The following is a 15,000-nucleotide window of genomic DNA, read 5'->3' on the forward strand; positions in this document are numbered from 1 at the left end:
GTAGGTCCTGCATAATTGATGTGGATGCATTCCATTGGAGAGCTCGGGTACTCCCAGTGATGAACTTTTACCTTAGGATGATCTGTTTTATGTTTTACAGATTCAAAACAGTTTTTGGAAGTATTATTGATATCCTCATCTGTACCATTCCAGAACACTTAAGATTTAGCTATTGCTTTCATCTTTACAGTTGCTAAGTGCAAGTGGTGCAACTCTTTCAGGACATTCTCATGGTATCGTTTTGGAATACAAACATGCTGGCCATACATTATACAGCCATCTTGGAGACTATACTCCATCTCCCTTCCTTTCAATTCACTGCCACTCTGAAGTATTCCTAGCAGAGGACTGAGTTCCTCATTAGTTTCAATTTCTTTAGCGAAATCTCTGGCAGTTATTGGAAGAGTTTCAATCTGCTGTAATTGAAAAATAGTTACATCATCCTGAATAGATAGCTGCTTTGAGTTCATCGGTAATCATGATAGAAAGTCAGCATTACCACGCTCGTTTGTTTTTCGGTAAATAATGTCAAAATGGAATGTCTGTAAGGCCAAGGTGTAGTGCAGGAGTCTTGTTTCTGCCAGAACTGACATACCTTTCTTAGAGCTGAAAATTGCAACAAGAGGTTTATGATCTGTAATTAATGTAAATTTTCTGCCTTTTAAGTACAGAAAATTTTTTTTAGTTCTCCAAACGATTGACAAGGCTTCTATATGATTGAGAATACTTTTTCTCCATTTCTGTGAGTGTTCTAGAAGCATATGCAATTGGCCTTTCCATTCCATTCCATCAGGGAGTTTGTGTGAAAGTACCGCACCTAACCCCACTGCTGATGCATTAGTTGCCAATGTTAAGGGCAATTTTGGATCATAATGCATCAAAAATTTTTGTAAACACAATTCTTTTTTAATGTTTAGAAATGCCTCTTGACAATCCCTCACCCAAATCCATTTTGTTGAGTTTTTCTTAGTTAACTGGTTATAATGGAATTGCAATTGTCGCTAATTTTGGGCAAAATTTCCTATAAAAATTAACTAATCCCAAAAAACTTTGAATTTTCTGGACATTTCTGGGTCTCGGGACTTTTGCAATCGCTGATATTTTTTCATCAGTTTTATGTAAACCATTAGCATCAGTTTTATGATCTAAAAATTTTAGCTCATTCTGAAAAAATTTACTTTTCTCCAAATTTAATTTTAGTCCATTAGTTTTACATTTTTTGAAAAATTTTTTTAAAGTATTTAAATGTGTATCCTTATCAGAACCTGTTATTCGTGCATCATCCATGAAGACTTTGCTTACTTCCATTCCTTGGAATAGTCTGTGTATGTAACATTGCCAGATTGCTGGTGTTGCATTTAACCGAAACGTTAATCTCTTACACTTACATAATCCCTTCTGTATGTTTATTGTTAGCAATTTTTTATTCTCAGGGTGTACTTTCATTTGTAAGTAAGCATGTTTAAAATCAATTTTTGAAAAATGCATCTCCATGTTCAAACATAAAAATATTTCCTCAGTGGTTGGCAAAGAGTGTTGTTGTGTAACAATATTTGAGTTTACTGTCACTGAGCAATCAGCACACAGTCATATAGAGTCATCTGGCTTGACTACTGGTACTATCGAAATTGTCCATTCTGAGGTTTTAACCTTTTCAATTTTACCTTCTAAGCTATCAATTTCTTCATCTAGCCGACCTTTTGACGCAAATAGTACTAGCCTAGCTCTACAAAATTTTGGTAAAACATTTGGTTTTAATTCAAGTTGAACCTCATAATATTTTATCTTTCCTAATTTTCCATCAAAAATCTCTATATTGTTCCAATAATTTATTTAAACTACTATTTTGAGAGACAGAAATTGACTTTATTGAGGTCCAATCTAAATTTTTCTCTGAAAGCCATTCAGAGCCAAATATTGTATCAAGGTTTTCTTCAACAATGTAAAGATTTAAGTTTTTATTTTGACCTTTATATTCTACATTAACTGTAGTAAATCCTAAAGGTATCAGTTTTTCTCCATTATATGTTTTAAATACCAGACTTGTATTTTGAATTTTCTTTTTCGAAATTTGTTAAACTCATTACCGATACTGCACCCCCTATATCCAGTTCAGTAGCTACCTATATACAGTTCAGTAGCTACCAGTTTTCCTTGTACGTGTCACTAGGACCATTATTGGCATTTTCCTATTTTTCACCTCACTGGAATTTATGCTGTTTATAGGAGCTGTGTTTTCCTTTCCTACATGTAATTGCTTTTGCTTTGCTTTCATTCTTTTAGTGTTATAGCATGTTCTTGTCAATGTGCCCAGTTTTCTTCCAAAATCTGTAAATTTTCTTAAATTTGCTAGACTTTCTATCATGATCAGTCCCCTTAAATCACAAACACATTTTGCCTTTAGCTCTCTGAGAAATTTTGTTTTTCAAACTTTTGTTTTGGAGCAGAGACTTAGATTTACCTTTATTCCTGGCACTAAATTCCTTAATTTGTACTGCTTTCCGAACTATTTCGTTTGCACCTTTTAACACTTTCCATTGCCAAGGCTATTTTTAAAGTTTCTTCCAAACTGATATTATCCTGCTCTAAAATTCTATCCAGAATAGCCCTGTCTATTAGCCCACTAACAAACACATCCCACAACATCATATTTAACATGTTCTGATCATAAGCACACAGTATGGCAAGTGACCATAACTCTGCCATATACACATGAATTGTTTCCCTCCTAGTGCTGCTTTCAATTTAAAAATACATACCTGCTAGAAATTATAAGTGACTTAGAATTTAAATGATTTCTCATTGTTGTTTTTAATACATCATAATCTTTATCAGGAGGATTATCAGGAGCCAGCAAGTGTCTTAAGACTATACGTTTTTCCAGACAAACGGAAAATCAGTACTTTCCCTCGCTTATCCTGTGAAACATTTTTTATATCTAAACTTTCGAATCTTTCTAAAAAGGAATCAAACTGTTCTTCATGTTCATTATATTTTTCGAACTGAACAAAAAATTTGGAATTACTCTTTTTTTTGAGTAGTAGCTGAAGTAAGTTCCCCCTTCAGAGCTGTATTCTGCTGTATTAGCTCAGTTACAAGCTGCACCATGGTTAAATCTCTGGAAAAAAAAAAAAAAAAAAAAAAAAAAAAAAAAAAAATGAAGCTTTATCGTGAGCAGTCTTGGGAATCCCCTAATCCAAAAGTACTCCGATATTGGTAAAGCACATAGCGAAAGCACTTTTATTATTTTCAAAAATCCCACATCCATCATCGCCAGATTTTCTGTCTTTAGTGGGTACTTATTGCACAAGACACTGTATTTAAATATACAAGGCCAATCCCCCCCAAAAAAGGTGTCCTATATTTTTAGATATACAAAGAACCGTTTATTTTCTATAATTGCTACATCACTTTAAAGACTGAAGAATGCTTTATTTTTCAACATAATCGCCATTTCGGTCGATGTATTTTTGTAGACGCTGTTGCAGTTTTACAATGCCCATGTCATACCAGCTTGCTACCATGCGCTTCAGGAAGTGTTGAACCTCATCTTTCACCTCATCATCGGAGCAGAACCGCCGTCCAGACAAATATTCCTTCAACTTAGGGAACAGGTGGAAATCGCTGGGTGCCAAGTCCGGACTGTAGGGTGGGTGTGTGATGACGTTCCAACCAAAATTTTGCAGGAGATCAACGGTTTGACGGGCGGCGTGAGGATGGGCGTTGTTGTGGAGAATGCTTACACCCTTGCTCAACATCCCTCTTTTCCGGTTCTGAATTGCCCTTCTGAGTTTCTTCAGTGTTTCACAGTACCTGTCAGCATTGACTGTTGTCCCAACAGGCAGAAAGTAGACCAACAGTACCCCCTTCCTTCCGATATTGCAACTTTTCTGTTAAAATCCTGTGGATGGTGCTTCTGGAAACCTCAGGAACCAAAATGCAGAGAGCATCCAGAGTGATCCTTCGATCTTTACGCATGAGTTCCTCAACTTTCGCTATTGTCTTGTTGGTAATTGACGACCTCCCGCTCCTTTCTTCGTCATGAATTTCAGTACGAGTGGCTGTAAACTCTCTACACCACTTGTGAACGTTTTTGACATCCATGCACGACTGTCTATATACTTCCGTCAATAGGCGGTGAATTTTAACCAGTTTAACGCCTTTTGCATTAAAAAATCGAATAACTGCATGCACTTCGCACTTGGCAGTAACGTTTATCGGGAGCTCCATTTTGAATGGCTGGCAAGCCAAGACTGAGCATCCGAGCGAAGCGCCTGCGTACTTATGTGGTAGCGGAGAATGCACCACTCATAACAGTGTTGCCAACAACCGTATTAAAACTTTTTCTACGTCCGCAAAAAATAGGAGACCTTTTTTTTAGGGATTGCCCTCATACAACACTTTATTATATACAAAACACATCATCACTAGCATGCACACTTCAACTATCATCATTTCTCTGTCTCTGTTCTGGTTTACAATAACTTGGTACTGCGCCAGCTTAAAGTTCGATTATGATAAAGTTCTTGATATACCACAACATTGATGTTTGTAAATGTATAGTGTCTGTGCAGCACAGGGTCACTCTAAATATGTAATGAGCCTAAAGTCCTCTCGAGAGGTTTGTGGAAGTGAAGAGGGGTGCCGCTGCAACTTGTCTCCAGTCATCTATCAAGAGCTTGTAGTATCTATGACAAGGTGATCTGCAGCTGTTTTGCAAGCCAAAGGTCAAGTATTTATGAGAGTAATTTGATGCAGTCATGTGATCATATATATATAGGATCAAATGATTTCATTAAATTAACAGTACTTTTAAAGCACTGTAAGCTGTCGTCATGACCGAGGATGGATATTTTGATGCGCTACAGCTTGAAGTCTACGTAGTTAGATACAAGTATATGGATTTATAAACCACAAACTTCCAGGTGTAGCTCTTTCAAAATATAATTTTACTCCATTATAATTCACATCAGTTAATTTTTTTAGGCAAGGAATTTATCCAATCATATTTAAATACAATAATTTATATTTACACCGGTTTTAAAAGTATGACGTAAGCATTTTAGACAGAACAGCATAAGCGGCACAGAGTTGTTTGCAGGGTAGAAGTTATGAAAAGGAATGACAAAGTTGCTTGCGAAGATTATACTAAGTATGATGTAAGTAATAAAAGTAAGCAAATCTGTTAATGGTTAATTTTAGATTGTTATTTAACATGGAATGATCTCGAATTTGGGAAAACAGTTGAACTTAGGGGAAGAACACCAAATTTATAATAGTTAATTATGAGGTTGCCAATTATTTCTTAGAGCAGCCATTGTATTTTGTTATATCTTACATATGTATAAAGATGTTAGTGTATTTTTGTTAATATTGATTCTTTGATCATTTTATATTCCAATATTTCTGTTAAAAACATGCATTTTAAGAGAGAAAACTTTATTTCAGGATAAAGAAAATATTCCTGATGACAAGAAAGAAATTGGTCTGTTAAGAACAAAAATGACTGGAATAGGAGGGTACTCTGCACCCTTAAAAGATTCAGGAAATGTAGCAGTGACTTTGACACTATCATCAGCAGCTGCAGAAGATATATGTGGAGTTTTAGCAGCCTTAGCAGATGTATTGAAAATTCCTATCCCTGCTTCATATGAAATTGTTGAAAGAACTGCTACACCTCCAAGTCAAAAACTGGGACTCTACAGAAGATGTGAGCAAATTTAGTTCTAAGGCTGTTTAGATTCTTTCCTTTTTAATTAATTCTAGTTTCTTTTCCATGTGAAAATATAAAGAATTCTTTTCATTTTCATCAAAGTTCTTATTTTTGAATAATTTTTTTAGTAATTTGGTCTTGCTTGGAAATAATGTTTATTTGTGCATTATTTCTTTTTATGGTTGTAGAATATGGATTTTGTTTGTTTTTTTGTTTGTTTGTGTACATTAATATATTATATATATGTAGCAGAATATCTTATATTTATATTATAAAAATTAAATAAGTGAATCTATATCTGTTACATAAATTACAACAATTCATCAAATTACAACAAGCTAAACAGTCCTAAAAATTATCATTTATGTATATTATAAATTAGATGTATTTTAATTTATATGAGTTAAAAGAAACAACATTAGAAAAGTAAAATAAAGATTAAAATTATTAAGAAGTGTATTTATTGCTTTTAAATTTCTCTGTTTGTAATTCAGTAACTGACTGAGTAGATTTGAAAGAGAAATTAAAAGTTTTATGCTTTGCTGAAGGGCTACTGGCTATTTATGAGAGGACACAGAAGATAAATTAAAGGTCTTAACTTAATGACACACTTTTAATCATTCAGTTTATTAATCTATGACAGTATGAATATTTGAATTTGTTATATAAATGCAAAATCTTATGCTTTGCAATATGACAGCACTCTGAAAATCTGCTGTGTGTCACTTTGCATGAAAGATCAATTAAAAATCTAGTGTTTTTCATAGTGGCAATATTTTGCATTTGCTAAGGACTGCTTGTTGAATTTTATTATTATATTTGTCAGTCAGTTTCCAAGTTATGTATTTATTGCTTATATTGGGTCATATAAAAAGTCTCCGTACTTTTTTGGCACATTTTTTAACAAAAATATTCTTTATTGAAAATCAATTTTAATCAAGTACATATTGACGATTATTATCTATGATCTTTTGCCATTTTTCAGAGAGCTTCATAATTCCATCGGTGTAGAACTTCTGTGGTTTATCGTCAAAACAAACTTGGGTGGAAGATTTTCAGTGGAGTTGAGAGTTTTGAAGAGACCGAAGAAAATGATAGTTAGACGGTGCAGGGTTTGGGCTATATGGTGGATTCATCAAAACTTCCCAACCAAGTTCCGTCAATTTGTCCTAAGTCATCAAAGATGTGTGTGGCCATGCATTGTCATGATGGAACACAACTCCCTTTCTTTTGGTCAATTCTGGTCGCTCTTTCTGTATTGCTTCGTTCAAACAATTGTGCAGAGTACAGAGCCGAATTGATGGTTTCGACAGGTTGCAATTTATGTGGCACCCAAACATTGAGCTTCTTTTTATAACCTGCTCTTTTCAAATGCTTTCAATATGTCATATGGTTGAGGTTTAGTGCCTCTGCTATTTCCTGACAGCTTGCATGCCAGTCTTGCTTCACTAAATGCAAAATTTCATCGAATTTTTCAGTGACTGGCTGACCAGAGCGAGGTGCATCTTTGATATCGAAATTTCCAGAACGGAATTAAGCAAACCACTCCTGGGTCTTTTGTTCACTCACAGCATTCTCACCATACACTTCACAAATTTTTTGGCATGTTTTTGCAGACTTTTTACCTTTTTAATAGTAAAAAGGCATCACATAACGTATTTCTTCAGATATTTCACTCATTTTTAAATCAATATAACTTTTTACACAAGCATTGAATTAGAAAACTATTTTCACGAGCAATGGAAGCTGAATGTCACCTTTTAAGCACATGTTCGTTTGAGACAATCGGGTGAGTGTTGCCCGATATATAGACAGCAACACCATCTAGTGGCAAAAAAACGGAGACTTTTTATATCACCAAATATTTTACAAAAGAGGATTTGATACTATTAAATGTTGTATGTATATCCAAACTATTTATTTTCTTCTATGACAAAATATTTTTCACATTGTAATGTAAATTATAGAATTGTAATTTTTTTAATTTTTGTAGCTAAAAATTCAGATACAAGTATCCATTCATTGCTCAATGGAAAGCCTCGATTCTGCCGTCACTGTGATATTGTCGTCTTGAGTGCAGGCATTCTGAAAAAAGCTTCTGATCTTGCATGTATGGGTCCTGAGGAACAAGTAAGTATAATTTTTAGACTTTGAAAAAAAATTGCTTTGTCTTTTTTTTTTTTTTTTTTTTTTTTTTTTCTTTTAATGTTATAGAAATTTTGAATCTATTAATTTGATAAATGATACATTGTGACAGCTGTAGAAAGTAGTCTATCAAGATTCTTATCTCTAAAATACTTTTGAAAAGAAGGGAATTCAGAATTACTACAGGGAATTCAGAATTACTACAAGGAATTCAGAATTACTACAAGGAATTCAGATTGGTGAAAAAACAGGTACTTTTAAGGTCATGTACATGAAAACAGTTTTATACCATTGTTAGGCTTCCAAAGTAAAATCTCTCAAATCTTAACATGAAAACCTAAAATAACACTAAAGGCAAATAAGATATGGATTTGTAGTTCATATAAACAGAAATTATATTTGTAGTATAGTTTCACTTTTTTGAATTAATAAGTCTTATAATTGCTGTGTCGAGAATACAGACTAATTTGTCAATCGAAATTTTTTCGTTTTCAATAACCTCTGTGTCACTTTCTTCACTATAGGAAGCAAATTATAATGACGAGGAATTTGATTTAAATCATATCAAAGACGGAGTACATCAAGATGAAATACTGCATTTAGTAAGGAATTATAAGCCAAATAAAATAAAAACATCTGCCCTGAAGATAAGGATAGTGCTGACAGATCAACTTCCAATTCATTGTCCCCCCCCCCGGCCGCAGAGCAGCGTGAAATTGATAAACAGATTTCGGAATGGTTAGATAAACAAAGGATCATGCCTTTATCCATTTTTTGCAGCAATTCCACTTTTTGTTTAATGGACTTCGAAACATACTTTCGCTTTGTAGATCCTTTACATATTAGTAAATATATATCGGAAATTCTATTTGACATAATCGAAAGTTCAAGCTTACTTTTATAAAATTGCTCTAACGGTCTGCAAAAAATAATAAGCCAGATCCAATTTGAAGATTAAGGAACAACGCAATCTGCAACATTAACTGAATTAGATAATTTTAGCTTAGCTTATACCGTTCGTTATACATTAAATGTATTATGCGCATGCGCACATGCATATTCGCAGACGTAAAGGTCTTGCGTGCAGACGCATGCGCAGAAAGTTTGTAGCTTTGAGGTCCGGATTATGAGTGTCCGAATTAACGACTTTTGACTGTATTATAACGATGCTATGTATAAATTTAATACATATCCTAAGTCGCGCTTTTGAGACATGAAAAACGCAAGTTGAATTTCGTCAATTGGCCCAGTAGAACGGTCCCATTTTTGTTTCACAGTGTGCCTTTGTATATGGTTTTGTATGCTGATGGGTAGTATGGATTTTTTGAAGAAGATAGTCCTACTCTATTTAAAAGATCATCTTTAGTTGATATTTTGCACAAGGCTTGTTTTCAGGTATCTTTCCTGAAAATAGCTCTCGAATAATTACGATATAGATAAATTTGGAACCCTCTACATGCTTGGATGCCCTTTGCGAAAAGACTGTATAGTGAGTTATATGAGCAGTTTGACCAAGATCTTGCTAAAAGTTACATCATCCTTTGATGAGATTAACTACAGAAGATACAAATTGCTTTTATATAAGTGTCCATGCACTGATTGCCCTCTGACTGTACTGTACTTGCACTCTGCTTTCACAAGAGTTTAATGGCTTAATTTGACTGGTAGTCCTCTGTCTGACAATTTGTGTATAGAAACTGGTATGATTAACTCCTCTTTCTGATCTTCTTCAATTTTTATTTATTTATTTATTTATTTAAATGAAGTGCTGTCAAAATGGGCTTTTGTTTATAGGATGGGTTTCCTGCTGTCTGAGCTGTAGTTAGCATCAGCGTTCAAAACAGAAGTTTGTCTACAAGTTTGCTTCTGATTTCCTACAACTTCCTCTAATAAATCCAATTAAGACAAGACTTCCCCTCCTGGGGGAAAACAGTCTTCTTTGGCATCAACTGGTGGTTTACTATCATGGCATTTAGGACTGTGGACCTGCTTTTTGTATCACTCATACTTGAGACTCATTCTGGCCGTAGACAGGTTCTTATAGGTCTCAAGCAGTCTCTCACATAATTTATTCATTTCATCATTACTAAATAATTTTAATCTTAGCCTCGTCATTCATAGTTTGCTATAAATGGGATTATTTTCAAAATATGCTTTTTGAATCTTTGTTAAAGTACTTCCCATTCTCGCATTGAGAGGGAACCCACAGTAGCCGAATGGTTGCTGACCATTGACTGCTGGTAGTTCAATTCCTACTGTATGGATTGACTGCATAAGTTTGGTGGTTTTCTGTATCTCAATTTAACAGAGAAATTCTGCATGAAGCTATATCTTCCCTTAGACAGATAGTTCTCATGTACTTTGCCATATTCAAGCAAACAACTCAGCTTGAAAAGTAATTCATATAATTGTGCAAAAGTTTATTCCCATCTGAAATAGAAATCCTTCCTCTGTTGGGAGTCTGCAAATTTTTAGTCCAAAGGAGCTTTGTCTCTGAAGGACTATAGTTTTTGTGTTGCGATTTTGCATTGGTTCACTATAAATATCTGTTTCACTTTTTAAAGTATTGCCACCAAATGTTAAGAGTCCTGCATTATATTTGAAGAAATTAAATAATGAAAAATTTGCATAAATGTATGTATATTTCTCGCATTGTGATAAAACAACGGTGCATAGAGCCATCAAATTTTGAATAATGTAATCTTACTGTGAATTTGGACATGTGGAAACTTAAATGTAAAATTTGGAATTTATTTTATTATTGATTTCATATTTTGTAAAACTTAAACAAAATTTTGATTAGCAAACTCAAGGATTTCAAAGCAAGCAATGGCAACATTATAGAGAAAAAACATTTTTATCTCCAGTGCGCAAGGCTCTGTATCAGAAATTCTAAAATATGCTCAATTTAAAACTATTTTGCGATATTGCTCTTGAACTGAATTTTATGGTTTAAGTGTGAAGAACGGGATATTTAATAAATAAAGGTAACAGACAAAATGGTAAAAAACGCCCCTTGGACGTAATTTAAAATCTGAAAACTTTCAGATTTCTTTTTCATTTTTTGCATTGTGGGTGTTATCTTTGCTTTTAATCCTTCCAGTAATCCAACTTGACAATGCCGTAGTCGCCAGTTTGATTCACACTTTTTTATAGCATAGTGAAAATTCTAAGACTGGACCTGACTAAGAAATTTCTTGTAACTGAGCTGCTGGCCATACTTGATTTATGATACTTATTTTTGTTGGCTACCTGCCATTTTAAAAAGAGTATTTTTCTGTATATGCCTTTTCTTTTATTAAACATAGTTTTTTTATTATTTTTATTGATATTTTGCTAAATTTTCACTATTCTTTGTATTTTTGTAATTTGATAATATAATTTTTAATATCTAGGAAGAGGATGAAGTAATATTTTGTAGCACCAACTGTTATATGCAGTTTGCTTTAACGCACAGATCAACAGCCATATTAGAAGAGAAGGTAAATATCTGGCATTTATTCTGTTCAATCTTATTTTTTATATGCATTCATATTCATTGTTCAAAATGATGACTCTCTAAACTCAGATTAATGCATCATTAAATTGAAAAGGGTTTCTAAATATTGATTTTATGAATTAAATTTCATGTAAAATAATCTAAGTATTAAGATACTACTGTGTCTGTATATCATTATATATGTCTCTCTCTTTTCCCCTTTTTAGTATCATATCCTCCTCTATATGAGAATTATTTGAGGGGGGAAAAACTGTTGATAATTTGTTGCAAATAACACTGAACATGCTGTCTGCAGGGGTGTTTTCAGGGTTTTTCTTATGTGTAATATAAATACAAGCCAGTTTTGCCTTGTAAAGTCTTAAAGCCATCTCTCTCCTTAAGTAGCCATTTTGTGCTTTGTCAAATTCAGAAAAACAACATCCATTGTAAAATTTCTAATATTCATTAAATGCTATCCTTACCTGGTAGATGTACTTTTAAAAAATGAATTTGGGGAATGTCTTCAAATTAAACACCTCCTGAAGATAGTCTAATCTGAAATTATTAGTTTGACTGCATCACTTTGTCTTTTTAGTTCATCAATTTTGTTTTTTAAGTTTTGTACTTTTCGCTGCAGTATTCAGACTTAAACTTCTCGCAATTTAACAATTCACATTTTAATATCAACTAATTTTCACAATTTATTTATTTACTACAAAAAAATTACTGGATAGTACTAATTTATTTTATTTAAATTTATTTAGAAATCTCAGCTGTATTAGCACCGAATTTTAGTTTGAAAGTCATTTTAACAACATTTTGCTTGTTCTTTGTATATATATATATGTGTGTGTGTGTGTGTGTGTGTGTGTGTGTATATATATATAATTTCAGTTTCAGCCAGAGATATCCATTGAAATTTTCATTGCAAAAAACATCACGCCATGTAACCAGTGAAAAAAGCAAACATAGCACTCGTCCCTTCGGTCGATGACCTTCGACACATGCCATTAATTCATTTTTTAATTTTTGTTTTCACGATCACTGGAAATCCGCTGGACAAACTTTCATCAGATTGATCTTGTCAAACTTTTTAATACTGTAGTATTTTCAATGCGCAGTTAGGTAGATGGATGTTTAACAGCGTTCGATAGCTGAGTGGAAAGACAGGAAGATGATGCTGACACAAATGAATTTAAAGAATTTCCAATCCTTATTTTCACGCATATCAAACTATCTTAGTAGACATTTATCCAAACACAATGAAATACAGTAATTTCTATGTACATTGGTTTTTTTTAAAGGTATGGCATAGGCATTTTAGGAAGGGAAAGCAGCATGGTGTTGGCAGAGTAGAAGCTAAGGAAAGGAAGATGATGTAGTTACTTGCTAGCAGTATTTATACCGAGTATATGCAGAAAGTATTCTAAGCTGTGATTGGTTAATTTTTAGTTACCTTTTTTCAAGCAGCATTATGTAGCATGTCATTATTGAATGTGGAATAACAAATGAATTTAAGAGAGAGCATAAAATCTAGAATAGTTAATTTTGAGGTTTGCCAATCATTCTTAAAGCAGCCATATGATTGTTAATACTAGAAACCATTCAAAATAAAAATTAAAAAGATAATGCCAGTTGAGATTATTTAACTAAAATTGAAATAATCAAAGTGCTTTAAAAGTGCAACAAAGTAAAATTATAATTTTATTAATTATCAAGATATAATATGCTCTGACATGACCTTCTTCTCTCCCCCCCCAAAAAAAAACATTTGATCCTCTGAGGGTTGAGTTTATTTCTGAATTTTCAAAGCTCCTCAAAATGTCATAAATAAATGGTATTTCTTCATTAAGTATTTTAATCCATTTTCTTATAATATACAACCAACCAAAAATTGGATACATTAAAAGCTGGCAAAAATTTTCACGTGTAATGAATAAGAACGCCACCCTTCTATATGAAATTTTATGTCCTTAATGCTGAGAGTGTTAAAGAGACTATAAAAAGAATTCTGGGGAAAGAAACTAAAATAACCACTAGATAAGTTGAAAGAAGTCTGCTAAACAAATATTAATAAAGAGATTATGAAAAGAATTACCATTTTTTAAGACAAAAGCAATGTGCTAAACAGATATTAATTAAATTTTGAATCAAACAAAAAACAGAACAGCTAAAAAAGAACTTCACAAATCAAAAGCATTTATTAAAACAAAAGAGTAAAAAAAAAAAAATTAAGAGGAAACAAATTTATTTAGAATAAATTAAAAGTAAAATAATTAAGAATTTTTAATGATAATGAATGCAGAAAAGTTTCAAATTAGGGAAGGGGAATCGTATACATTTTAGCAAGGCAAAGGTAGATAGATGGAAGGCTATAGCCTAACAAGGAAAAAATCTGATGTGTACACCACATGACTTCCTTGTATTGGAATATTAAATTATACACATTTTTTCTTGCATTTCATTTAAACTTATTGGATTGAATTAAATCTACGTCACCGACAGCGCATAAACCACAATAGAATAAATGCATTCTTTAAAATTCACTCTAGTATTTGTTTACCATAGCGACACTCTGGCGCTAGATTCACTTAACAGTATTGATAATTATATAACGGAAACTAAGTTAACTGTTATATAATCCAATAATTATATAACAGTTAATGTATATATTTCGTTCATATTATAACTCATAATGCACAAAATGTATATCATTTCAAGAATTATCTAATCGTTGCCACATGTTCTATTCAAATACTATAATAAAGCTAGAACTATGTATAAAAGAAATTAAGCAAACAAAACAAAAAAGAAACAGTTTTTCACAGATGATTGAGTATTTCTCATTTAATTAATTCAGTTCTCACTTCGCGAAAAGGCAAAAATACATAAAAACTCAAAATATCTATATTAAAAATTACGAAGTAAATCTCAAACACTTATTTCCTCAAAAAAATTCCAGAAAGAAATAAGCATGATTTAATTGGCAATAATAAATGAATGCGTTATCTTTGTTGTTGCGAAGCTAAGTTTCTCTAGATTGGCAACAAATCCACTAGTCTCCTGTTTCAAATGTAAACATCAATGGCTGCCATTAAAAACAGGCTTAGCGGCAATTAAACAACTTTAAAATTGCTAATAATTCTAAAAATATTGCACACAGATTTACTAAAGGCATAAATTCCTTAACCGGAAGATAAAAACAACATAATTCAATCATTTTTAAAGCAAAAATGTACAAATTACAAACATATAAGAGTAAAGAAACTGAGATCACTGAGCCGGGTAACTGAGTGGATACATATATAAATATATTTATATACGTTTGGTGCGGCCGATTGCAACCAAAATACGAGGTGCACATCTACATGTTATAGCAGTCCTATATACAAAATTTCAACGTTCTGAGGCTACTCGTTTTTGAGTTATGCGAGATATGTACGTACACACGCACGTACGCACATAGGTTCGTACAGACAGTACGAAAAATTCTCTTCAGAATTAATTTTAAAGCAGTTTTATAATTTTTTTGAAGGAAAAGAGTATTTTATTCTGTCCTTGCGTACAGATATCACGCAAAAACATCGTTAAATTGCATTTGATAGCTGTCAAAATGGATATTTTCGTTGAAATACGCTGCCTTAAAGTTTTCGCGATTACGATA

At 32.7% G+C, this 15,000-nt stretch overlaps 1 protein-coding gene across 4 annotated transcripts in view; it reads left to right on the plus strand.

Annotated features, from left to right (window-relative positions):
- The window catches only part of LOC118192375 (histone-lysine N-methyltransferase 2C-like), a 284,640-nt gene that overhangs the window by 227,346 nt on the left and 42,294 nt on the right, over window positions 1-15,000 (plus strand). For 3 of the 4 annotated variants that reach the window (XM_085813029.1, XM_085813032.1, XM_085813030.1), the window contains exons 57-59: window positions 5,449-5,710; window positions 7,707-7,843; window positions 11,254-11,340. In XM_085813029.1, the coding sequence (XP_085669155.1) occupies window positions 5,449-5,710; window positions 7,707-7,843; window positions 11,254-11,340 (486 nt within the window). The remainder of the gene's footprint in view (window positions 1-5,448; window positions 5,711-7,706; window positions 7,844-11,253; window positions 11,341-15,000) is intronic. The other variant, XM_085813031.1, reaches the window with a different exon arrangement.

The sequence above is a fragment of the Stegodyphus dumicola genome, chromosome 3 (assembly GCF_044657685.1).
Source record: "Stegodyphus dumicola isolate Sdum_Otavi_A_Nest chromosome 3, ASM4465768v1".
Taxonomy (NCBI): domain Eukaryota; kingdom Metazoa; phylum Arthropoda; class Arachnida; order Araneae; family Eresidae; genus Stegodyphus; species Stegodyphus dumicola.